This window comes from Phasianus colchicus, chromosome 1 (genome assembly GCF_987193195.1).
Source record: "Phasianus colchicus chromosome 1, bPhaCol1.hap1.1, whole genome shotgun sequence".
Classification (NCBI taxonomy): domain Eukaryota; kingdom Metazoa; phylum Chordata; class Aves; order Galliformes; family Phasianidae; genus Phasianus; species Phasianus colchicus.
Genome location: NC_143436.1, coordinates 100149530 through 100176561, shown reverse-complemented (window position 1 = coordinate 100176561; position 27032 = coordinate 100149530). Strand labels below are relative to the sequence as shown.

At 38.7% G+C, this 27032-nt stretch overlaps 2 protein-coding genes across 5 annotated transcripts in view; one reads left to right on the top strand and one right to left on the bottom strand.

Annotated features, from left to right (window-relative positions):
* Positions 1 to 27032, top strand: part of SAMSN1 (SAM domain, SH3 domain and nuclear localization signals 1) — a 153538-nt gene that overhangs the window by 50204 nt on the left and 76302 nt on the right. For all 4 annotated transcript variants that reach the window (XM_090121171.1, XM_090121176.1, XM_031612669.2 and 1 more), the window contains 2 exons: positions 14254 to 14318; positions 15785 to 15922. In XM_090121171.1, coding sequence (XP_089977297.1) covers positions 15899 to 15922 — 24 coding nt within the window. In that variant the 5' untranslated portion in view covers positions 14254 to 14318; positions 15785 to 15898. The remainder of the gene's footprint in view (positions 1 to 14253; positions 14319 to 15784; positions 15923 to 27032) is intronic.
* On the bottom strand, positions 23617 to 25759 carry LOC149919901 (heat shock transcription factor, Y-linked-like). The gene is made up of 2 exons (XM_090121187.1): positions 24781 to 25759; positions 23617 to 24371 (listed from the first exon to the last, which is right to left on the bottom strand). The coding sequence occupies exons 1-2, from the start codon at positions 25172 to 25174 to the stop codon at positions 24094 to 24096; spliced, it is 672 nt and encodes a 223-aa protein (XP_089977313.1). The 5' UTR covers positions 25175 to 25759; the 3' UTR covers positions 23617 to 24093.

Genomic DNA, 27032 nt, shown 5'->3' with positions numbered 1-27032 from the left:
CATCCCCTCCTTTCCATTCTTCTTGTGTCTTCATGAGCCTGACTGTAATCTGTCCCTGGCTGGATACACTAATATTTTCAAATGCTGCCTACTGTCTTTCATGGGTAATACTATTTTGGCACAGTTGGACTCATGAGAACAAGTGACATCTGTGTCATTTAATTGCTTTTCTTTCTTGTCAGAGGCAGAAAAAAAAGACTAGTGCCCTTAATAGCTTATGATTAGAGATGATTAAAAAATAAGTATTTCCTGGAAAGCATTTTGAGAGGAAGCACAAATTTTCCATAATAAATAAACAAATAGATAGATAGATAGATAGATATTTCCATAGTTTTATCAAAACCTTTTTGCCTGTCATTTTGCTCTATTAAGCATTCTTCCTTTCAACTTTTCATGCCATACTTTCTGGTTTCATGGTGAATCTTTGGTTGTCCCAAGCTCCAGTGAAGAAGTGTGGATTGTCTGATAATGGTAGGCCAGATAGATATCTCTGATGGTTTTTGAATGCAATTCTTCCTTCTACAAAGTCACATGAATGCTATTTAAAATGTGTACACTTGGAAATATGGCACACTTTCATGGCAGATATAGCAACATGTAGGTTAAAGAATATCAATAATAAACAATGTTTACTATTAAGTAGACCACTAAATTCCCAGTCAAAATTTCTTGGTTTCACAAGACGTGACAGAAATGTCTCATAGAAACAGCTCCTTTTGTATTGAACTGCCTGCTTCTTTTATACTTAAATCACAGAGTTCACTTGTGCTCCATCCATCGGCTCGGTTCCACACAATGTGCTTTGAATGCAGTTTGAATTCACTTTGAATGTTTAATGATTTGGATATACTTACTATTTCACTTACATGCTTCCTATATCATGATGTTTGCAGTCATAGTGCTATTCAAACAGTAACTTTGCACTTCTCAGAAATCCTGACATTACTTTCTTCATTATTTATATGAATATCCAATTCTGAAATACATCACTTGCCTTCTTCGCAAAGATTTCCGAAATAACATTAATTAATTTCAAATCTCTTATTACTAATTTCTATTATACTAATTTTTTCATCAACAGATTATAAAACAAACAAAAGCATGTTTGGTTTCTGTTTGTATACTTCTGTATTATTATTGTACAAAGCAGTCCCATAAATTAGTCAGTTGTAGTCACAGCCACAGCTACTTAGGCTCAAAGTTGCTCATTAACTTGCTTCCAAAGATATCAGCTCTGAAGCAGACTTGAAAAGGATTTCAAAGATCATTTAGCTCCAAACTCCTCTGCCGTGGGCAGTGCTGCCAACTATTGATCAGGCATCAGATCAGGCTGCCCAGGGCCCCATCCAGCCTGGCCTTGAACATCTCCAGGGATGGGACATCCACAACCTCTCTAGGCAATCCGTGTAAGGCCTGTGCCTTACTGCCCTCTCAGTGAAAAACTTCTTTTAGACATCCAATCTAGATCTCCCTTCTTTTAGTTTAAAACTGTTTCCCCTTATCCTATCACTATCAGACCCTGTAAAAAGACGGTCTCCCCCCTGTTTATAAGCTCCTTTTAAGTACCAGAAGGCCGCAATGAGGTCTCCCCAGAGCCTTCTCTTCTCCTTCATAGGAGAGCTCTCCAACCTCTTGATATCTTCGTGGCCCTTCTCTGGACTCTTTCCAAAAGCTCCATATCTTTCTTGAGCTGGGAAGCTGGGGGCCCTCATAGAACTGCTTTTTTTTTGCTTCTCTATGTATATTCCTCTAGGAAATGGACCCACCATTTCTCTGTGCAGCAGATCAGGCTGCCTTCCAGACACATGCATATTTTTGACAACTAAGAGAAGAGGGACAGAGCCACAGCTGTGCAGCCTGATTGTATGTCTGGAGCTGCTCTGGATCCCAGTAAGCAGCTCACCTTCACACAGATAATCCAGGTCTCCCAAATATAGCTGAAAAAGGACACTAGGCCAAAGATTTTTCTTCAGCCTGAACTCAGGAAATTTAACTTAACTTTAATAACTTGGTAGTCTTAGAAACATCTACGATACCTTAGAGAAAGTGCAGGACTTCTGTAATCTGGTTGAGAGGCAACAGGCATTTGTTTAGCTGGGTTTAGGTCATCAGGTTGTATGAGTTATATTCTTCAGGTTAGTCCCAGGATATAAGACAGATCGTAAGATGTCTTTTTGGAATTCAAAATAATAAAGGTTAGAGAGGAACTCCTTCTCTGGCAGTGTTTTGATGATTTATGGCTAACTGCCCTGGATGTGTAGATGCCTCACTGTGGCTGCAGATTCTTCAAGGTATCTGCTGCTTCCTGTAAGTATAATCTCAGTTTTGTGAAGGATTAACATTAACCAGCTGTTCCACAACCATTTGGTGACCTAACCAAGACACTGGATTGAATAAATTTCTGTGGTGTTACTGAATGTAGGCTCTTAGATGGATGAAAAAAAATGCAACATAAACAGTTCCTTGAATCAGTCTCTTTCTATGCATTCTCTTCTCTTGGAGCAGCTGCTTACGCTCACTGTCTGAACTGAGTAGTGAGTTTACTCCAACAGATATTAAATCAGTCCCTTTACCCATAATGATTGCAGAACAGGCAAAATGCACACCTGATAAAATGTGGAGAAATCAACGCAAAACTTCCCTCACAGATTAAAAAGAAATGAGCCCTAACCTGGACAGACTGATGGCAAAACTGCACCAAGTAAATTCAATCTGCAGTATTAAAGCTGAATCAAAAACACTAGGCATAAGCAATGACATGTTTAAGATAAAATAAAAAGAATGCCTCAAACCATATTTGTCAGCAACTATTTCTGCATAAAAAGTGTCTTATAATTAACAGAAGATTACAATTGAGTTAAATCTTAAAACTTTGCATTGCAGATTTTCTGTAAACAAAGTGATTAGTTTGGCTTAACTCAGTGTTTTAAGCAACCTTTACGAAAGATCTATTTTACTAGAAACTACCACCTATTTCTTAAATTCAGCAGTTCTATCTGACCTGCTTCCCTAAACGTTCAACTTTTTTTTTTTTCCACAAAGATTAAAAAATATACCATAGAATGAAATTATCTCAGCTTTGAAAATATGAAATTGCATCTGAAGCAATGCTTCAGTATGTAGCAATTTACTATGGTAGCTCTAAAGCACAGATGGGAGAGTATACAAAGAGGATTAAACTGCTTTCCATATCCTAAACTTTATCAGGGATAACACAGAAAACTGTGTCATTCATTACTGCCTGGAGAGTTCTTAAGTGTTAACAATTTGTCTAGCTTATACATTAGAAAAGCTAGCAAGTTTTACTTTTTTTCATTAGCAATAACAGACTGCAACTGAAACGAAAGCCAAAGTTGCAATGCAGGGTTTATGCACATGCCAAACAGAGGAAATGAATTGCTTCACCTGGAAATATTGATCATAGTGCTTCTAAGTGCATGGACCCACGAAATAGACTGCTGAGAAATGTATTCTTTCCAGCCTATGTTTCTAAAAAGGTTGTTTTTGCTGTATCAGAAATAAACAATAATGGGGCACTATTTGTGGAACTTTATGTCATTCTGGGTTTGTGTTTGTACACCGTGCTTCACATTACAAAATAATGACTTGCTGAACTAAATTATTTGTTTCAGGATTAAGTTCTGAACCTATTAAAATTGAAAGAAATACCCTCATTAACATTTAGCAGACTTTGGATCAGGCCTATCCAAAGATTCAGCTGGTAATACCGATACATGCAGGAGATTACATCCAAAGTCTCGTTATCCCTTGTAATTAAATCCCCTCGTGTTTATTTTCACTTGTAAGCTTTTGTATCTTTTCTAGACACTTCAGTTCAAGTTGTGGATTTAGATTTCACAGAGCTTCAAAACTCCATAGCTTTTCAATGATTTCTGAATTTCTACAAATCCAAAGTGATAATGTTCAAAATGGCAACTTTACTGTGGGTAGAACAGATGACATCACAGAGTTATTGTTCAGTTTGTCAATAAATCCATTAAGATAATATGCATTTTAATAAGACAGAGCAGCAGATCTATAATTTCAGGGTTTTCTAGTTGTTTTCAACTAGAAAACCCTTTTCTAGCGGTTTTCAACCGCTTTACAGAATAAGAGTGTATAATTCAGTGTGTATGCAGGTATATACATTTATACATACTTCTCTGCCTCACAAGTATACCCTTCATCCTGAAAGATGTGAAATTCAAGTCAGACTTCTGTATGAAAGCTGAAAATATCATACAGAGCTGCCTTGAATCTCACTATTACATGGGCCTTTTGCCTCACCCTCCACTGGAAATGTTGGCTACCAGATCTATTTCTCAGCTCCAACTTTCTGTGTTATTCATCTTTGCTCCCACTGGCTTTTTGTAGGCTGAACTCTGTCTTATCTTCCACTACTAGAATTAATATAAAATCAATAGTTTATATGCAAGTATAGGATATTTTCGGATGGTGGAAAAACATCTCTTGAATGCTAAGACCATGTCAGCAGACATAGTGCCACGGTACATAGAGATGTTTGAACAAGAACAGATGAGGATCTGGTCTCCAACAGTGACTGTAATTGTTATTAGTCATATTCAGATAGATAATTCCAGCCCTCATATTGTGCTTTTTCTTTTTGACTATCTAATCCCATAATAATGTATTATGCTTTGATTGTGATGTGTGGGATAAATAATACATCTTCTTTAAGTAAGTAAGTGTAAACTGACACCCAGCAGAGCTATGGCTGCAGATAGCACTACTCTTGCTAGCAGTAGCAGTTTATGGCTCTGTGCTGGGACATATGCACATAAATTTATCCTCTCCTACTCCATTTTCTCATGGTATTGTTTTCTCTTAAATAAGATTTTCCATATCCACTCAATCTGACTGGGATCCATGGCAGGGGAATGGAGCTCAGTGGTCTTTAAGGTCCTCTCCTATCTAACCCATTCTATGGTCCAGTGCTTCTGTAATATAAGGCAGTAGGAGGAGGAAGTCCCATCCACACCCTTTCTTGTATTAGCTACAAAGATTTTGGGGGTATGTTTGCTCTGAGGAAGGCAGCTGGATTAGTTGCTGAAGTAATACAGAAACATGAATACACAGATTACAGATCTTAATGTAATCGAAATGTAGGGTAGCTGTCTAACTGCTAAGCAGTGTTAAGATTTCTATGGAACTTCCTCACAGAGACATTTTACTTTTCTAAGTATGTTTCAGCACCTAAAGAACAAGGAAGCCATTCAAACTGAACGTTTGAAAATTGGTGTTTTGGATTCTATTTTGTTTGGTGTTTTGGACTCTATTTCAGTGACCTCTAGTAACATGTCTGTTTATACATAGACAATAGGCTCAGCTATTATGGGAATAATACCACTTTTCTTGTCATAGGGATTTTCAAAGGGTAGGTATGCTCAAGTTTGTTAGGTTTTGGATGTGATAATAATGATACCATGTGTGAGTCAATGATGTATGTCTAGCGGAGCCATCTCTGGAGTTCTATTTGCACTATGAGTATATAGAGTAAAACTGCTTCTGTAGAGCTAAATGACTGTGCGTGTGTGATTCACCAGCCTGTTCCTGGTGAACATCTGTGGCTTATTTGTTGACACAAATTTCTGCATTCAGCAGTGGGTTATTTGTTTGTGTGTGAGCTGTTAGAGTAACAGGGCAGTCACAGGGGGCTGGGTTATTCTTTGAAAATAGGTCATTGATCTGTAACTGTACCTATTTTATGTACCCTTTTTGTAGGTTTCTAGATTGTTCCATTTTCTCATAGATTAAAAAAGCTTCAATAGTCAGGTAGAAGTTTCTATGCAAATACAGCAATACTTCTGTGCATGACAATCTCTTTTCAGACTCTCAATCCATCTATAATTCATTACGATAATAAAAAAAGTTCCTGTTGAAAGACTCTGTTATACCTAAAGCAGAATAACACTGAAATTACTTCAACAGGTCTTCACTGGACCTGTTGAACTTCAACGGTCTTCTTCTGGATTGATTTTTCATATATTTTCCAGTTTTCAAGCTATCCATCTTAGGTTTTTGGTGGGTTGTCTGGAGTAATCATTTCTTCTAAGTTCACTGGGGAGAGAGCTGTAGGAGAAACATTACTGACTCAGTCCTTAATAAAGTTTCTGGAACTGTCATCTCCAAGCTAGCATGGATTTCAGTGTGTGATAATATCCAGTTACTATCTCTGAGACAATTTGGCAGTCTGAGGTACCATGAGGACTCAGCTACCTCAAGGAAGGCAGTTCCCCACTGAAAAGAATATATGCTGGTATGCTGCCAAGGTTATTCTAGGGCTGCAGATGGCATCTATGGTTCCCACTTTATAAGCTCAGTTTTAATGTGAGGACAGTGTGTAGCTGATGTCAATTTTACTGGCATGTGATAATCAAATTTAAATTTTGTTTTCCCCAAATATTTTAGAACACACTGATATCCTATGTGTAGTTCCTGTGACATGTCTTGATGGCAGTGCCCAGACTTCTTCCCTTTAGCATCCACCTCTTCTGCACACTCATTATCTTAATAAATCCCAGTAACTTATACAAGAGTGGATACAGATAGAGCCTATTTTGCAGTAACATAAAGGAGTGAATTTCTACAGGGAATGAGGGTTGACATTTGTTTTTTAAAGGGGTCCTAAGTGGCAAAGAGAGTTCGTCTCTCACATGGCACAGTATGTTCGTAGAAATGAAAGTGCTATAACACATAGAGAGTCAAGAAGACAGCATAGCAGGGTCATGGATAGTCAAAAACGAGGACACTCCAAGCTGGAGGCTCTGCAAATCACATGCACAAGGATGTAAACAGCTCAAATTGCCACTGCATCAGCTGATGTATCCTTGCCTCTAAAAAGCAGCACTGCTGTAAAAATTAGCTGCACAGCAATAGCAGTTTGATGACATTGGGTAAGCTGACATAAATCAGGTGAAAAAAAACACACTCATGTCAATCTACTAAAAATCTATTCAGGTTGTTTTCTGAAAACCATAAAAGTCTGTCCAAACAGTGGGTAGCTGTTGATGCTTTGTGCAGCAGAGTGTATTTCTTTCTGATACATGAACAACTTTATGTGGTTAATTCCAACAAAAGGGTGTATTTATGGTAGTGAAGTGTTTTAGACAATTGTGATTTAAGCAGATTTTGTACTCCTTGATTCATTTGTACTCATGCTTCATAACTGGCCTAGAACATTGGGTTTTATCATTGTATTTTACTAAATACAGATTGAAACCTAAGTTGCAGAAAGTTAGAGAAAAGCTTTGTTTGGCACAAAAACAGCTGCATAGCCTTTAATGCATAACTAGTATGGATTGCTGGTCTTCTCTGACTGTAAAAAAGAAGAATTGTTTTTTATCAAGAGAATGGTTTTAAAAAGCTATTGAGCCAAACTTAGAGTTAGTGTGATCAAAATGCAATGCTTGTACAGCAGAATTTGTTTGGAATGATTTGTAGAAGAACTACTGCTACTGGCAGCAGGTGCATATCTCAGTAAGCTATGGAACCATGAAGTATTTGAAAACCAAATTAGGAATTTCTGAGTCTCTATTTTCTGTTTTCAAAAAGATAAAACTCACACAAACATGAAAATTAAAACTTAGTAGGAGATCACCAATAAAATTGTTAAGCTTTAGTTTTTCTTTTGTAGATGCTATAATGGTTTCATTGGCTTTCAGTGAATTCCTCCTGATTTGTATGAGTGAGAGCAGAGACAGGACCAGAGACTCAGTATAGACTCCTTAAGGACTGAAGGGGATTTTTAATCTGGTGTTGTGTCTACAGATATAGGCAGATGCAAGTTCAAATTGTCTGGCTATGAACCAGCTCCAGGTCAGAAAACTGCAGATGAGATGGCGGTGTGGACAAAATCATAGAATCACAGAATCATTAAGATTGGAAAACACTAGTAGGATCATCTAGATCAACCATCAATCCATTACCACCATCTCCATTAACCATGTCATTCAGTGCCACATCTACCCTTTTCTTGAGCACCTACGGGATAGTGACTAAAATTGTATATTCTCATCCAAGGCTACTCATCTTGTTGGCTATGTAAGCCAACTGGCTCTTTTCTATTTCACTTGGAATTTGAGTCTTTCAACAGCTGCCTGCGGGTATCTCCTGCAGGTCAGGCAATGTGTGAGAACAGGAATAGGCTACAATGGGTGTAAGTTAAGTTAGACTCTCCTCAGGCTGCATCTGATTTAGCATGTACTCTCTAACTAGTAGAGGAACTTTACTTTATTTGAAGTTGCCAGAAGTACTCAGTTCAATAGATGGATTCCTTTTGGCTTCATTTAGCTTTGGATCAGTCCCTCAAGGAAGGAACAGATGATTAAAGTTCTTAACTTAAATTCTCTTAGGAAAAAGTGATGAGGCAATTTTTCTTGAGAGTGGATTGGACAACCTTTGCTGGTCTTTCAAAATTCTGTTCTTAAATGCCCACACAAGGACTGGCTGGCTACAAACTCAGAGGGCAATGATGACAAGTACCAATTCTTCTAGGGTGTTCTTGTTAAGGCAGTCATCTTCATATTAAAAGAAAAAACAAACCAACCAACCCAGTGCCAACCAGAAAACAACAACAACAAATAAAGTAAAAGGGAAGTAAAGTCAAATGTTTGCAAAATAATCTGTTTCTTTCAATTTTCTTACACATTACATAACAAAAATGCATTAACTGTGTGATTAAGGATACTAAGTAGTAAGTACAAAAAACAATTCTGTTTAGTGAGGATTCAAATCCCCCTTGAGGCTTTAAACTGTTTTTTTTAAGGTCTAAGGAGGTGGAGGATTGACATCTCTTCTATAAATGCATAGAATTACTAAGCACAGGGGATTTATTTAACCAGGAAACTTACTTTATTGAGATTAGACATCTCGTTTTCAAGGTGCTCCTGGAAGATAATGACTCCTATACCCATAATTCACTGTAGACATCAGTTTTGTCTGGTAATGTATAAATTGACCTGAGGAGAGAAGCTAGCAGTTTTCACTCTAAATTTCAATATTGAGATAGCAATAAAGAATGTTTGGGCCTGATTCACTGAGTTTCAGTAAAACTATAGGGCAAAGGATCTGTCCCTCCCTTTTAGGAAATACACTTTTTTCTCCCTCAGAGATTTTTTCTTTAATTAAAATATAACTGCTAAAAAAATGTAAATCTTCTGGGGCAGAGGAATGAACACTGTGATTGTTTATCCAAAAAGGAATCTTGGCTTCCATATATCAAAGAGTATTGTAATGAATACATGGGAAGTACCATGGGCGTTTATAATGTTGTGACAAAATGTAATCTGTTAGCAGAAGGTACATGAAATTCTGATTGCACAGAATTTGGTGGAAATTTTGCCAGTGACTTTAATAGTCATTTACCTTCAATGGGATTCTGGAAATCTGAAATTCTACTTTGCCTCTTTGACTTATTGAATATTGGCTCTCTGTGTCTTATTTTGCTTGATTTTCTGAGCTGAAGTAAAGGTTACGGCTATTTGTGCTGAGTGAGCTTAAAATAATCTTTAACTGAGCTAAGCACTGTTGTAGATTCTTGTTGCAAATGTGTAAGAGCTGCGGTGTTGAATCAATCATTTCACCTGTAAAATTGTCTTTTCAAAGCAGAAAGGGAGGACTGCAATTTGGCAGGGGTAAGGGCAGTTGTGAAGCATTTTTCTTACCAATTTTTAATTATTTGCTGAATGTAAAAAGAGGAAATGAAGAAGCTGTCTCTAAATTGAAGGACAGTCTAAAAGAAAAAAAAAATCAATAACATTTAAAGAATCGGATTTTTAGTTAGTACTTCATGAGTCCTTTCCAAACTATTAAGTAGTTGTAATTTAGAGACAGTGACTGGAACACTGGAACATCTGATTCTGGAATATCAAATGTTAGTATCAATTAGAGCTATTGTTGTGTTTGTGGTCTGAAATAGAGCTTTCTACCACTTGGAATACATTCAAAGGATGTTCATGGTAAAAACTTATTTTATAACAGCAGTTTCCAAGGATCAAAAAGTGGTTTATCAAAGAACACTCATCGTGGGTAATGAGTCAACATAAGAAGTATTCTGCAAATAACTGTTAGTTATCTTCATATTGCAAGTGAATAGAAAGAGGTAAAATAAGTCAGGGGATTTTATCCATTTTGTCAGTAGAAGGTTGCCCTCATATGTTAAAGAATATTGAGTAGACACTTGCTAAGTAGACCTTAGCCTGTAGACCTTAGCAAAGCCTTTGACAGTGTCTCCCACACTGTTCTCCTGGAGAATCTGGCAGTCCATGGCTTGGATGAGTACAGTCTGTGCTAGTTAAAAAAACTGGCAGGCCCAGAGAGTGCTGCTGAAGGGAGTTAAATCCACTGGTCATGAGTGAGTTCCCCAGGGGTCAGTACTGGAGCTTGTTCTGTTTGATATCTTTACTGATAATCTAGATGAGATTGAGTGCACCCTCACCAGGCTGGGGGGAAGTGTTCATCTACCTGAGGGTAGGAAGGCCCTCCAGAGGGATCTGAACAGGCTGGATCAATGGTGAAGTTCAACAAGACCAAGTACTGGGTCCTGCACGTGTGTCACAACAACCCCATGCAATGCTACAAGCCTGGGGCAGAGTGGCTGGAAAGCTGTGCAGAGGAGAAGGATCTGGAGGTATTGGTCGATGCTCATCTGAACATGAGCTACTTGTATGCTCAAGTGGCCAAGAAGGCCAATGGTATCTTGGCTTGTAACAGAAATAGTGTAGTCAGAAAGAGCCAGGAGGTGATCATTCCCCTGTACTTTGCCCTGATGAGGCCTCATCTTGAGTAAAGTGTTCAGTTCTGAACACCTCACAATAAACAAAAGACATTAAGGCCCTGGAGCGTGTCCAGAGAAGGGCAACGAAGCTGGTGAGGAGTCTGGAGCACAAGTCTTATGAAGAGCAGCTGAGGCAGCTTGGATTGTTTAGTCTGGAGAAGAGGAGGCTCAGTGGAGACTTTACTGCTCTCTACAACTCCACGAAAGGAATTGTGGCGAGGTGGGGGTCAGCCTCTTCTTCCCCATACCTTGCAATAGAACTAGTAGGAATGGCTTCAAGTTGTTTCAGGGAAGGTTCAGATTGGATATTAAGAAAAAAATTCTCTGAAAGAATGGTTGGACACTGGAACAGGCTGCATGGAGGAGTGATGGAGTTACCATCCCTGGAGGTGTTCAAGAAACATGTAGATATGGTACTAAGGGACATGGTTTATTGGTTTATGGTTCCGTGATTCTCTGATTCTGTGAATGTAAATGCACAACCCCTTTCCAAAGAAATGGCAGGAAGAGGAAGCCTATAATTGACTCATTATTTTTAATCTCCTAATCTTTACCAACATAGCCTCTGGAACAAAGTAGTACTGCACAACATTTACTTAGAACTCATGACGAAGTAGTAATTCACATTCTTTATGTGGAGGAAATAAGGAAATGTGGATGCTTACCACCTGATTATATTTCACACTCATACTTTATCTGACAATAGCATTGTTGATCTTCATTTTAAATCTATGTGGAGATGCTCAAATAACAAATAGGTGATGATCAGAGAAGTAGATGCACATTTTCATTAAGGATAGGTGTGCTATAAGAGAAAAAAAAGAAGGGGGAAGAAACGGATAATTAGTGCCAGGCTTATTGAAATGTGTCTGGTTAACTATTATTGTACATACTCTTCTAGGGGGGGGGGTTATTTGTCCAGAAAACCAAATAAATTTGTGAGTCACAAAACTCTGCTGGTGGGTTCTCACAGTGACAGATGAAACTGCACCAGCAGAATGGCTAGCATATGTCTAGGAGCCTGCAGCCAAGACTGAATTTTAGGTATTTGATTCATAGCTTGACTTTGACTACTTGTATGACAGGCTAGATTATATGTTGCCACTTACTGTGAATACACAGCTGATACCAAGCCTTCTGAAGAGACCAAGGATGCCCAGAGATCTCAGCTATGCAATTTTTCCATTGTGCAGGAATAGAAACCTCAGTATATGAAAGTCTCAATTTGTAGGCATTTTTTATTTTTTAGTGGTGTTTGAACAACTTGTGTAAATGTAAATCCCAACTATTTAGAAACCATGGATTGGTGAATAAAGAGAATTAAATAACTGTAGTGCAAGATTAGAGTTAGAAAGTGAAGGTTTCACATGGTTCGTGTTTGGTGAAACTGATTTCTCTACCCCTCTTAATGTGTGATTTTGCTGTTCTGTGTGTTGCTGTGTGGGAATACAAGAAAAACTGTTCAGAGCTGCAGCTGTGGAGCAAGATAAACAGCATGAGAACCAAGGACACCTCTAGAAGATGAAAGAACGTCTCACGGCTCTGATTGGATAAGCACCTGTGTGAACAGTTGAAGAATGTTCTGTAGAATGCTCTGTGACATGTAAAGGTGGATGGGAAAGTTGTAGGGGTAGATGGGAAAGCTAGAAAAAGAAAACTTGTGAAGGTACATAAGTGTTGTGAGAACTTGTAATAAACGATTTGGATCGTTCACATCTGAGTCTGTGCATCAGACACTGCATTGCTGCTGCAGCAAATGGCTCTATTTATGCCAGATAAAATTAAAAACACTGATTTTACCTTCTATTTTGTTCTTTTTACTCTCTGGGTTTTTTTTTTTTTTTTTTTTTGTTTGCTTGTTTGTTTTTTCTTTATAAAGATCAGATTCTTTACAGAGACAGCTGTGGTGTCGAGAATCATTAAAAACTCATGCTGAGTGTTTTTTTGTATTATCCATCCTGACCAACAAAATTATAAGGTACTGCACCTTATTTTAGTTATTATAATAGATGATTCCTCACAGTTGCTAATTTATCCATTAGTCTAGTAAAGGAACCTGATGAGTAATGCCATCTATAGTTAAGAAATATCAACTTGTCCCTTACAGATGGCAGTATCAGTGAATTAGCATAGGTCTAAAATGTTAACTTTTTGTAAGAGTCACCTATAATTACTTAAAAGCATGTAATAATAAGTTTGCAGTCTTTTGTTTAGGGGTCTTATTGGTTTAGTATCTAGAATATCTGTAGCTGTGCTTTGGCATCCCCCTTGGAATCTTTATTGAAGGCTATTAGTTGTAAAGCTTTACCGTAACAGAATGGAACTTTGAGGTTTAATTATCTCTGCTTCTTAAGCAGGATATTTGAACTGTTTTTTTTTACAATACTGAACAATATTTTACACCCAAAATGAATAACTTTAACTCAGTACTACAGTATTTTCAATATAGATATATAGAGATAGCTGGTACACCTGGAAACTGAAGGATTAATCCACCACGACATGAAATGAGAGGAATTGAATGTTGGAGATCTGCCTTTTGGAGAATGAAGAAAGGAATGAAGGAATACAGGCCATCTGGGTCATGCACTCAGTAGGCATGTTTTCAGAATCTAAACCTGGATGACTTCTGGTTTCAGTCTCCAGCTTGCTTTTGAGTAAAGTCTGCTTCTGCTTTTTACATTTTACTTTAGTGGACTAGTGCCTAGCTCACATGATTTCAAGCTTAATGTGATGAATTGCACCTGTCTAAATGGTGAATCAAGAACAACTGAAACAAGATTTGGCCCAATGCCTTAGAAAGTTACCAGATGAACATTTATCTCTCTTTATAAAATATTTCCTTGTACAGCTCTGCATTTTTGCCTTGCTATAGTACTTCTTGCCATACATGTGTATGCTTGTAAGCATGGATACAGGCTGTTTTTCATCTTTGTTTTTTTTATCTTCAGCTATGCTCTTTTCAGTGTGTCTGTTCATACAAGCAAAATGTAAACTGAATAACTCAGTTTAACATCCAGACTCTTAGCTATGCTTACTTTGAGGATCTAGGTAGTATAAAATCTGCATCCTAAGTGCTTGGAAGTAAATATGCATAGCCCTTTCAAAACAACCAAACAAACAACAAACAAACAAACAAAAAAACACATACAAAACAAACAAACAAAACAAAAGCTCAACGCCCAAATCCAGAGATTAAACCAGTCTGAATGAAAAACACATCCTCCTGAGTTTCTTGGGGTTTGATTCCATAGTGTATCTTGTCATCTTACGAGTAATTGGGTCATAGTGCTTTTCATCATTACAGAATCACATAATTCTAGGGGTTGGAAGGGACCTCAGGGGATCATTAAGTCCAATTCCCCTGCTAAAGCATGTTCACCACCATAGATCGCAATTCTTTTATAGTATTTTGCACAAGAAGTTTTTGATATTATTTCATTTTTTTTCACCTGAAGAAGCTGAGGAACAGGAATGACCAAAGTCTGCTCCATTGAGGAGACGAGTGAGCCACAAACCAAATGTAAGCCCATCTGTGGTAAGCCAAGACTCTCATACATGTTCGTAATCATGTTAGGGGAGTGTCACTTGGTGGTAGCAAATTCTGTTAGTATCCCTAAAATTATAACTGCAAAGGAAGCCTGGGAAAAACCTTCAAGACTTCTATGTGCGTCACAGCAAACAGGTGAAGCACAAACTGAAGATCTTCTCATTATGAAGTTGTGAATCATCTTGTGTTTGCCTTCAGTGCCTTTATGAGAGTCTTTTTTGGGTTTTGTTTCAGATAGAGAATATGTTAAAATTTAGTTATCTTGCTAAAACTGGGGGCTTTGAATTCACTACAGTGCAGAATCAGACTGCAAAATGACTGGAACAAACCAGTGTAGTGAGAGGTATGAGCAATAAAAGAGATATTTGACATTTATAAATACAAATTTCTAGTGAATACAATAAGAAAAAGGAAACTGAGTTCTTGGTCACAAAATGAAAGTATCTCAGAGTATCTCTCATTTTGAGGAAAGTTCTGCTTGGCTCTTTGGTATCAGCTACTGCTTATTCATGTAACCAAATAGCATTGTGTTCACATGTAAGCTGTGGGAAATTAACTGGGAGGGAACATTATTCCATGAACAATATAATTCTGTGTGTTTTGTAATCTGAAACAATTTGAGACGCACAATCTATATGTCTTTATTTCTTTCTCAGACTATAGTTCTACTCCATATCAGAGAAATACATAGGAATTCCTTTGTCTAGTAGTATTTTGTCAATTTACATAATGATATTTTTGTTGATTTAATCACATAGGCTACTGCTTTTATTTCCAATTTCTTATCTCTCATCTGCTTTCCTGTATATACTATAATGCCTTTCATTATAACCCATAAATCAGCTTTGAATATGTTCAGTTTTTTAATTTTTCAAATTTGACATATTTTCTAATAGCAAATTTGTTTTAGTCCTAATCTGCATAGTCAAGCAGTCAACACAGTGACAGGTTTGGTAATTATTCAGTTGTGTACAGCCCCAAATGGAGTACTTTTTTTTTTTTTTTTTTTTTTTAATAATTTGATCATGGCATGTGGGTTTCTTTTTAAGGTATATAAGTAAGATGCTTCCATTCAAAATGCAGTCAACAATAGCTGCTGTATTTTATAAATTAGTTTATCTGCATAGAAATGTAGGACTGTCCAAGAATTTTTGTGTCTTTGGAGCACAATAAGAAGATTTGCTTTGGAGTTAGCTATATGTTCCAGTGGCCTTAAGCATAAGTAATTTTATTTCCATTACACTAGAAACTAAATGGAAACAACAGCCTGCAAGAGAACATATCCCGAGTCCATCATAATCATTCAGACCATGCTTTTGTTCTGTGGGTAAACGTTGTTCATTAATTCAGAAAACTGCTTGTACTGTCCTGAGAAAGCCTGTCTCATTTGATAATGGGCTCTGAATCCAGTGGATTATTGCAGGGATTTTATCTTGCAGTAATCTCCAGGGAGAAATGTACAAACAGCTGGGAGAGTGAGGAGGAACTGCATTGTGCAGCAGCACTTCTCTGGAGCAGAATTTTGGGGTGCTGGAGTGGATCTCAGTAGCAACATGAATCTTTTCTGTTTCTCTCTGGTAAGTGTACCACCACACATTTTTCTTTACTGGGTTGCTGAATTGTTAATCTGAACTGATGGGTGTGTATGGAAGGAAAAAAATCAAGGTTTTACATCACCAGTTGTGCAAGGATTGTGTAATGACAGCGAGACCCTCTAGTATAGAGGAAAGACTGTGTATGAGAAATTATACATAACAGATCATGATTCAGTGAAAATAAGATGAAGGAAAAAAATATTATAAATATGCTGTGTGCTGAGACTATTACAAAAATCTGCAGATTTAAACATGAAGCATTTGACCCAGCACAGTGAAACATCTCATGTGTCTTAAAATTGCTAGATATATGTAAGCTATAATTTACGCTATTTTGTTTGAGATAGTGGTGTTTGATTTCCTTTTATAGTAGTCTGGGAAAACTGCTAGAACTTTTCAAGCCTTAGCTTTCTGGTAGTCAGGAGTGAATACATAGCCATCTGGGCTGATCCAGTCATATGATGTTATGTACTCAAGGACAGAAGAGTTGATCTAAGAATCTAAGACCGCCTCCAGATTTTCTTTGTTTTTTTCTTTCTTTCTTTCTTTTTTCTCTCTCTTTTTTTTTTTTTTTAATTGTCCTTCTTTCTTACTCCAAGACAATTGGTCAGAATGAACAGGTAAATGAGGATAGGAAATCCACAGAAACTGTTTCTGTTTTCAGAGCTTAACCATCTGCCAGTACCAATGCTCAGTATTAGTAGTGGTAATTAGGTGAGTATATCTGCTGTATTTATACAGCAAAGGAGATCTGTTGGCCCCTTTTCTCGTCTGTTGTACAGATGTTTAGTGTATCTTCCCCATGTGTTTAAAAAGAAAAATAAAGATCAGTATTAAAACCACACTGATACAAATTCAAATAAGGGAACCGTTTTGTGTACTATTGTTACTGGTTGCTAATGCTATCTAAGCACAGAGTATGGGTGCTCTCCAGATTGTAAGGATTAAAAACTGTTTTGGAGTACTTAAAGTGCAGTGATATACTGAAATTCTGTGACAAGTGTCCCTTCATAAAAAATAATTCCACGTGAATTCAGGGACACTTTTGATGTGCTTAATGTGTCTGTGAATTTGTTCAAAGTTAGCAATGGCTTTTTGGTACAGTCTGTAACAGCTTGAAAACACTCATTTCTGCAGTTCTTTGGTCAGAATTATTCTATTAAATTTGTATTGTTCCATTGGGGCAGCTTCTCGCTTTCTGCATAGTTCACTTTTTAAGTATGTATTGCTCGCTGTATCAGTTGAGAAATCAGCTTATAGATACAATGTGGGATAGAGCAAGTGTGGGCGAGAGCAAGTCAGGTCACAGCTTCCCTGTTCTGTAGGGTGGTAAGCAACTAAAGTTTCTGTGAGAGACATGCTGAGGGCAGTAATTATGGATGGTTCCGACAAGTGAAAGCTACTGCCACTATAGTTTCTGTAAGGAAATAATTAGTTCTGTTTAAAGATTGCTTCTAAGAAGATAACCTCCTTTCTTTACAAGCTTTCCATGGGAGCCATTCTGTCTGTTGCGGTAATCTCTTGAGCAGCTGGCAAAACATCTTACAAGTTATCAAGATCTAAAGATAATTCAGAAGTCACTAGCATGGATCTGTATTTCATAAAAATCAGAGCCTTGCGTACTCCTCCCTGTGCATGCAACATAGTGCAATTGCTTTCTTTGATCAGATTGTCTAGCTGAGAAATGAGCTAGTGACCCAAGTAAGTACACTGACTACTTTTACCATGTCAGTCTGTGGCTGTGAAAAGGCTGGCAGCACAGTGGTTGAGCTAGCAAACAAGATAGGAGGATATTTTTCTCTTCAAGAAAGGCAAGTCAAAGATAACACATAATAACAAAATAATTAGGTTTCAAAACAACGTTAAAAGACTCTAGAGGAGCCAGCTGTTTTGCAGATGTAAAAGGACACCAATCAATTGAAATCACTTCTGATTTATACCAAGTGAATACTGGAATAAGTACTGAACCTGAAAACACAGAAGAGATTCTCTGACTGCTGGCAAATGGAACAGAAAGAGTTTTGCAAAAATGGTATCTCATGAATGTTTTCCTCACATAGATTGAGAAGACTGCCTGCAGTGAGTGTGTGCTTGTGTGTGTGTATGTACACATGAATACTTAGGTTTTATAGGTTGAACAATAATTTTATAGGCTGAACAATAATTTTCTCCCTTACTGAGCATTCTGAATAATGTAAGCTATAATCTTAGGGAATGCCAAGAATGTTTTGTTTAAAGGTATGCTTTTGGCAGATTCAAAGTGGTGGAATAAGTGTAATTAAAGGAACAAGACTGGTTCATACGGTCAGATTTGACTTTCTTTGGATTTGCTTTTGGACCTGTAAAAACTGCTGAGACAGATTTTTCGCATAAGAAACCCAGTGTGACAGGCCAGTCCTGCAAGTGATGTCAAGGAGGCTGAATACAGTCAAGATTCACAAGGTGGCTGTGAGCAGTTGGTCAGCCTGAATGGTACTCTGCACTTCCAAGGGAAGCAGACAGAAATTATCCCTGCCTGTTGCTGTGGGAGTCCAATGATCTCCAGATCTTATTATTATTATCATTGTTGTTTTTGTTGGTGGTGCTCCAGCATGGGTTGTTTCCTCAGCAGTACATCTTATCCTGACTTAATTTCAGAGTGATTTGGCTTGTAAATTGAGATCAACTTTGCACTGGATTCCTTACCTTAGTCTAAGGAAATCTGCAGAAAAATTAAATTTTCCTTCAAAACCTTATGTCCCTTTTCCATTTCATGGAACAGCCTAAAGTATAACTGTCTCAGTTTTTGTAGACATATTATGTTCAAGTATCAACCTTAGACACCAAATTTGTTGTGTCTTTTCCACTGTAGGGTGCTTAGCATGTCAAATGATTAAATCAGAATAATACTGTCTTATTACTGTAATAATAAGGCAGTATTATTCTGATTTAATCATTTGACATTTTTGGACAGTATATAGAGAGATGCCCAAATCAAGCAGTGCTTTTGTATCAATTGCAAGATGTTATGTCTCCAAATTATCTGTTTTGATAGCTTGTCTACTAAATAACAGCATCCTACAAATCTGAGAAAGAGAAGATACTATTATAGTCCTTCAATTAAAGTAGATATGCTTCCTCTAATACTTTCTCGTATCAAGTCTTTAATCATTAAGTTAACATCAACACTCAGCTGCTAGCATCAGTTCACCTGGAACACTCTGTTAATTAATCCTGGCCTGGCTGGTTCTTTTCTTCTGAGAAAATATACTTTTATTACTTATTTGGTAGCATTCTCCCAGGAAACAGCAGAATATTCTCTTTGATGGGATCCCCTTTGAACATGTACTGATTACAGATTACGGGCTTTTAGTTATTTCTCTACTTTTGGAGCCACGAGAAAGACAAAGACCACAGCTCTGAAAAAAGGTACACATATCCAGGAGTATGTCCAGATACTGAGACTTCTTGGTACCCAATAACATAGGTCTTTTCCTTCAAACTCTGCAAAACAAAGTGGCTGCATACAACCTGACTGTTAAGTATTCCCTCAATGGTGTTTCAAGAACTGTCCTCAGGACTAGCCTGGCTGCTTTTTAGTTGCCATAAGACAAGTGTGAGCAACGGACTGCGCTGGCAAGGGGACATCAGTGCACAGGATCACATTACAGTGCCTTGGATCATTATTGTCCATAATTTAATTTGCTAAGAGTGGTATATCCAGATATGTTTCTGGTTCAAAGAAAAACTGAATTTCAGGAAAGTTTTCATATCCAGAAAGTGGGTATGTGAGGAACAAAAGACCCCTTCTTATAGAAAGTGATATTTAAAGGATAATTACAACCTCCTTTGATAGAGAACAATATTAGTAGCAATGGAAGTGATGAAGACAGGGAAGAATTTCCATTGCTGAAGCGCTGCCAACATCAAATATGTCAGAAACCTACGAGAGAAGGGAGCTAGGGAAAGTAAACAACACTCCTAATTACACGGACTAGGATCAGATATTCAAGTTGAGCACCAATTTGGTGTAAGCCAAATAGGTTTCCTTACATTTGTCTATTTCTCTTCCATACGGTAGCTTTTTAGCTACCAGTTTTGCTAGTGAAACATAAAGAACTGAATGAAAGTCTAATAGTCTTAGTGATTTTCAGTAGCATAGAAATCGTTATGTGTTTTGTTTTGATAGCTGATTGAAAGATGTGCTGACAACTCAGTATAAAATGTATTACATTTAAAGTTATAAACTAAAACAGCTGTTATTTTCTCTGCCTTATGATCCACGTAGTCTCTGCACACGATGATAGAAATAACATGCAAAGTAAAGAAATGCAATTATTTTCCTCTAGCTCTGAATTAGGATCTTTTCTGCCATAAAGGAAAAGTAGCAGGCACTACAGAATTAAGCTGTTTTTTCCTGTTATCTCTCGCATTGCCTTGTGCTGTTTAATGTGCTCAGAATCACTAAAGAGTTGAATAAATTCTTAGTCTGCATGAGCTCAAATCTGTAAATAATTTTCTCTCATTAATCTTGGGGGCAAAGGGCAGGCCTACAGGCCCTTTCTTGCAGGCCCTTGCTAACTCTGCCCAGCTCCTCACCATCTAGCTCTCCCTCACTCAATTTCTCTCCCACATGAACTTGTGCAGTCCCATGTACAACAATGCACTTCTGTGCATTCATTCCCTTTCCCTCAACCTCACTCCTTTTGTTGCACTTTTAAGCATCTCCTCACATCCACACACCCTTTCTGACAGCTCATTCTTGTGACCTCACCCTCTTTCCTGTGACCTTGCACTGTTTCTTGAAACCTTTCTTTCTCTTTTTCCCCATCTAGATAATCATAGAATCACATGCCTTTTTTCCCCTTGCTGCTCTCCTTACTCTCTTTTATTCTCCTTTTCCCTTGTTCTTTCTCACTCATTCTTGTTCTCTTTATTTCTCTCCCATTCACTTTCTCTTAATTTTGACATCCTGTTTGCCAAGCCCATTCTTTCCTCGTGGCCCATGCTCCCTTTCTTATGCTGTTTGTCACTCTCTCACTTCCTTTCCTGCAACCTTGTGCTTGTTCTTTCTCGTGCCCGTGTGCTTGCTTTCTTGTTTATGCCATCTCTTCCCTCTGTCTCCTCACTCTTTCCTGCACACTCTTTCTTGTGTGCTTTTCCTACATGCTTTCTCTTGCACACATACACTCTTCTCACATGCTTGTTGTTATCTTGGCCACACTTGTGTGTTTTTACTCACTCTCTTGAGTGCTCCCCCTTATTGCAGCCTTACTCCTTTCCAAGTCCTTACTCTTTTTTTTTTTTTTTGCACCCTGTTTCTCATGCTTTCTCATGCTGTCACTCTCCCTCCCAAGTACTTGCTGTTTCCCACATGCATACTCTCAATCTCACACACTCATATGTTCTCACAGGATCACACCTTTCCTTGCACCCCTGTGCTCATCCTTTCTCATACAAGCTTTCTCCCTCATCCCATTTCTTCCTCTTGCCTTTTCTCAAGCACTTCCCAGTCACTGCTCATATCTCACACTCTTTCTTTCTCTGCTTTTCTCCCCCTTGCTCTTTCTCTCTTCTTTGTCTTCTTCACCTTCTCATAGAATCATGGAACGTCTTGGGTTGGAAGTGACCCCAAGGATCATCAAGTTCCAAACTCCCTGCCAACCTCTTTCCTGCATGCTTTCTTTCTTGAGCATTAACTTTCCCTTGCATTATTCCTTATGTACACTTGTTCTTGCTGGGATGCTCCACCACACGCTTTCTTTCTCAAGTCCTCACTTTTTCAATACCTTCACATTTTTCAATCCCACATCTCACATGGAGATGATCTGAAGATGGTGCCTGGGTGCAGGACAGAATGAAGTATGTTCCTTACAGGAAGGGTAACTGTATATTCACACTGTCAGATTAACTTACGCATTAAGGAATAAAGGAGGTAAAGATTTTTAAAAACCCACAAAAATAAACAGAAAACAAAACAAACAAACAACAAAACAAAACGAAAAAGAACCCAAAGCTTGGCTGAAGATTCCATGACCTAAATATGTATCCAAACTGGCATACTTTTTTTGTATGGTAGAATTTCTTTCTGAAGTTATGTGTAAGTCTGTAATTTAAGGAAAATAGTACACATCTTATCTAAAAGACATTATTTGGGAATATCTAAGTAACTTTTAAAGATCTGGAAGTTATATAGTGTGCATATGTAAGGTTAATGCTTTACAACTTTGGTTGTTTTGTGCAGAGATTGGAATCCCATGTTGTTCGTTTCCTTCATATTAGATCTGAAATGCAAAAGTTCAATATATTTTGGAAACAGTACTTTCACTGAGGATGTATGCCAGCACTTTTGAGAATTATAGCTAATGCCATTTTCACTGACCACAAGACAGTGATATTTTTAAAGAGTATAATGGTGCAGGTAAAAGCAGTGAAATATTTTTCTAGATGATGATACATTTAAGACTTAAAACTACTGTGAAAACAAAGAAAGTTTCATTCAGTGCACTTACCTTCTTATACTGATATTGCCTGAGAGAAAAATATGCTCTTTTCTAACAAAATCATCAGAACTCTTTTTGCCCCTCCATTTCTGTTTATTCACATGATCAGCAGATCTATTAAAGTGACTATATTGGATGATGCTGATACATTTTGTATGCTTCCAACAGCTCCAACTCCAACAGCAACATCATGTACTGTATTTTCACATATCTAATAACAATATTGTAATAAATTCATTCTTGAAAGCTGTGCTAAAATATTTTAATGACTTGATTCACATGTATGTTGTTTCATAATTTGTATCCAAGTTGAAAATATAAGAAGGATGTAAAACTATTGTAGAGTGTCCAAAGAAGGGTTAAGAAGTCTGTCTTCTTGTTTCACCTCTGCATTTCACTTCTCTTCCACTCAAATTCTCTCTTGCCAAACATTTGGTCATCAAGGCAGTTTTGATCCAGTGGTGCACTTGATGAGAGAAATGATCTGCTCTGAAACTAACCCCCCAAAAGCCTGCTTTCAGCTTTCCTGCTCACTATGCGGATGTGCAAAATCCAGGGCAGCAGTCAGTCTGTGGCAATGCTGCCTTAGGCTGTCTTCGGTTATTTCTTGCACTGCCTTCTTGGTACAATACATTGGGTTTAGGATGTTAAATAAATGAGATTTAAAAATATAAGAGAGTTGCCAAATTTATATCCATTATAACCTTTCTGTAACAAGAAAGGCCAAATATCTTCCCAGGTCTTCTGAACAGTGTTCTCTTATTTTCCAGAGAAGGCCTCTCCAAAGCACTTGGTTTCTCAGTCCCTTGGTAAATGTTAGCCCAGAAATTAAACCAAGAGTTATTATTGCCTGACAGTGTAGAGCAGTATCTTGTGAGCAGTCATCCTACAAAGGTGGCATTCTCTTTCTGAGTCTTCAATAATTAAAAAGCTGCTGTTTAATTTGTCTCTACTTTCCCTCAGAAGTCATTAAGAAGAGCATTCTCAGTGCACGCACCATGCAAACATCATCCAATCTTTTACTCTATGACTAAGGGTCTAGAGCTTCACTGTTACAGAAAATTGTTAATTTGGTGTTAGAGAACAATTGTTTCTTTTTGAAGACAAAATAAAAATGTGATCTGAGATTTCACCTGAACGAGTAAATGAAAAGGACATGGCAACAGAAAGGGTATATTATTCTAACATCCTATTTCCAGAAATATCTGTCTATGAAGTATAAAGTTATAAACCTATAAATGGGTGCTGCTGTTCCTGCTCAGTGCAGTGGGTTCCATGCTAGGGTGCCTGGACACTCTCCTGCATCTGCTCTATCAGAGCCACAGGTGCATGTTGGGCAATGTGAGACTGCCCAGGGCCCCCAGTTAGCTGATGTCATCTTGGCTGCTACCAACATGGCCACAGCAAAGCACTGGCTGAGGTAATGCAGGGCAGCCCCTGGATCCTGCAGCTCTGATTCCTGTGGGGGCTGGGCAAATGCCTGCCACACTGAGCCAGGAGTAAAAGTGGGTGCCTTGAAGGGCAGAGTGTTGTAAACTGGAATAGCTGAAATGGCACCCAAGATGGGGCTGCTGCTCGGTGGCAGAGGGGAGGGGGCCAGAGGCTGGCACTCTTCCTTCTCTGGTGAAGCAGCAGAGGGTCTGGTGGAGTTGGAGCACTGCCTGTTTGGGCTCAGGCAGGGGCTTTCTTGGGTTGCTTGGGTGGAGGAGGCCCCATGGATGGCACTGTCTGTGTGCCTGCTTGTGGATCTGCTGCCAGCAGGCTCTTCTCTGGCCCAGAAGCCAATCCTTCCATGGGCTGGGCATCTGGGTTGCCCTTTGGAGGCCCCTTGTTCAGCTCTTCCTGTGGACTGGGGGCAGCCACAGCTCTTCTCTTTTGGGCAACTCTGCGCTTGCAGAGTTCCAGCAGCTCTGGGTAATCTTTCCTGAAGTTTGGGTTGTAGTAGCAAAGTAAGTGAAAATACAAAGGAGAAGAGCTGTGATTTGAAAGACAGCGAGATACAGAAACTTCAACTTTTAATTGCTAAAGACAAACATGGGTATTAAAATATCTGTCATTTTAAACTTAGGCTGACTAAGGCAACATATGTTGAAGTAATAGACTCTTCATACCCTCATTTATTTATCTTTCTGTTCTATGGGTTCAGACTCACTGGATAAAACCCAAATGTATTTTTCCCACATTTCCAGTACTCAGCAATGCTACCTCTAAAATTCCTGCAAACACCCAGAGGAAGAAATTAGTATCAGAACATTTCCTGTCATCCTCATGTCCTCTGTTACCAAGGCTTATTTTATTGGACCCTCCCATCTCTTCCAGAAGAATATTATGAGTTGGGTCGTGTGTGGAGCAACTGATGTACCTTCCTGTGAGCCACAAATGCCTCTTCCTCTGCCAGAAACTTGGGAAACGAGGGAGATCTTTTGGAGTCAAGCTGTGCTTTTGTGAATCCGTACACATTAAGCTGACGAATAAAGCTTTTCATGCTTTCTGTCCCAAAGACTCTCAAAGATCCTTTCTTTCCCAGTACTTCGATCTCAAACATTTCTTGGTCAATTACAATGCAGCTTCCATTCTGACCCCACCAAATGCTCTTAAATTGGTGACTTTCGACCAGCACCCAGAGTTTCTCAGGAAAAGTAGAGGCTGCGGAGATAATAGTGCCTCTGCACGTGCTCTCCTTGTAAGAAGCATGAACTATACATTTGATTTCCTCCTGATGAGGATAAGTTAGTGCATCCTTTTCATCCATATTTGATGCCCAGGCTGTTCCTTTATCCTGACCCAGAAGATCAGAAGGAGAGCCTGAGGACACAGCCGGACCCTCTGGATCCAAACCAGAAGTTCCTACTGCAGGCAGCTCCCTTTCAATGCCTACTGTCTCAGTCTGTGGTTTGTGCTTGCAGCCAGTTCTGCAGGGAGCTGCCCTTTGCCCTGACAGCTGGCAAGTGAAATCCCACAGAACTGTCAAGGGGTTGCAGGGGGAGAGGCTCAAAAATCACCGTGGTGCCCAAGTGTCATCATGGTGACATCACTGTGCAGTGCCTATGGCCCATCCAGTGCAGCAGCCAGAGCAGGTGTTGCTGACCTGCCCTTGTTGCTGATCCTGCACAGAGCCATGGGTATTTTCACTTGAGTCAAGGAGCAAATAAAACTGTACCTGAAGGGGATCACTCCTTGTCCAGACCTTGCTTTCCCTTCCCTGTTTGGTCCCCTGAATTGCTCCCTTCTGGACTCCATGGTGTCCCTCAGGTTCTCCAGATAGGAGTGGAAATCATTTTCTGCGCAACATTAACAAGAAAATAGCAATCTCTTCCCATTCTGTCACAATTTCTTGCAAATGCTCTTTCATTTCAATTGCACAGCTTCTGTAAGGAAGTAGCTGTGTGCACAGGCAATGCTCTTCCATGTGAGTGGCCTCCCAGAAGCTGCTCTGTAGGTCCAACTAGAAAAGACACAAAGTACATTTTGCTGTTTGAATAAACAGATGTATGACTTCTCTGTTCTTCTATTTGGTTCCTGTGTTTTTATTTGATATTTTAGAAATTTAGAAAGCAGTCCCACAAAATCAGTGATGTTCTTGAAGCCATCTGAATTGCAGTCCTCGCTACAGGATCAAGTGCTTTATCTTTCATTCATCCTAACAAAGCTGATAAAGCATGGGATAGATGAGTGGATGGTGAGGTGGATTGAGAACTGGCTGACTGGCCAAGCTCAGAGTGTGATTTGAAAGACCAGAGTCTGGTTGGAGACCTGTGACTAGCAGTGCTCACCAGGGGTTGGAGCTGGGTCCAGTCTTGTTCAGTGTCTTTATTGTCGACTTTGATGAGGAGATAGCGTTCACCCTCAGCACATACACTGACAATACAGAGCTGGGAGGAGTGGCTGACGTGCCAGAAGGCTGTGCTGCCATTCAGCAAGACCTGGACAGGCTGGAGAGCTGGGTAGTAAGAAACCAGATGGGGTTTAACAAAAGCAAGTGTAAAGTCTTGCACCCGGGAAGGAAAAACCACAAGTAACAGTACAGGTTGAGGCATGAGCTGCTGGAGAGGAGCTCTGTGCAGAAGAACCTTGGGGTCCTGGTGGATGATAGGTTGGCCGTGAGCCAGCTGTGCCCAAGAAGGCCAATGGGATTCCAGAGTGCATTAAAAGGAGTGTGGCCAGCAGGTCAAAAATTGTGTATCAGCAACCTAGCTTCGAATCTGCATATGTATTTATCTTCTGTGCTAGAGGAATAAATGTTTTTATATAATATATCACATTAATTTCAATTGTATTATTCTGCGAAAAATTTTATTTATTCCTTAATTAATGCAGTTAAAGTCAATGATTAAAATTCACTGGGAAAATATTCAATGCAGATTTAATTCCTTCTGAGCAGGTAAGTCTCATTTTCACTGTACTTTCATATTTATTCCTGCCAGTCTGTGAAATCTGTGTTTTGATACTGTGAACTCCAAAATTCTGGTATTTACCATAAGCATTATGTTTTTTACAGGGAGAGGAAATTAAGTTTTTTGAAAGATAATGGAGGAAAATCAGCCTTTATATTTTACAAATCACGCAAAATGAATGTTTTTGTTTGATTTTAAGTGGATTTACAAGTATTC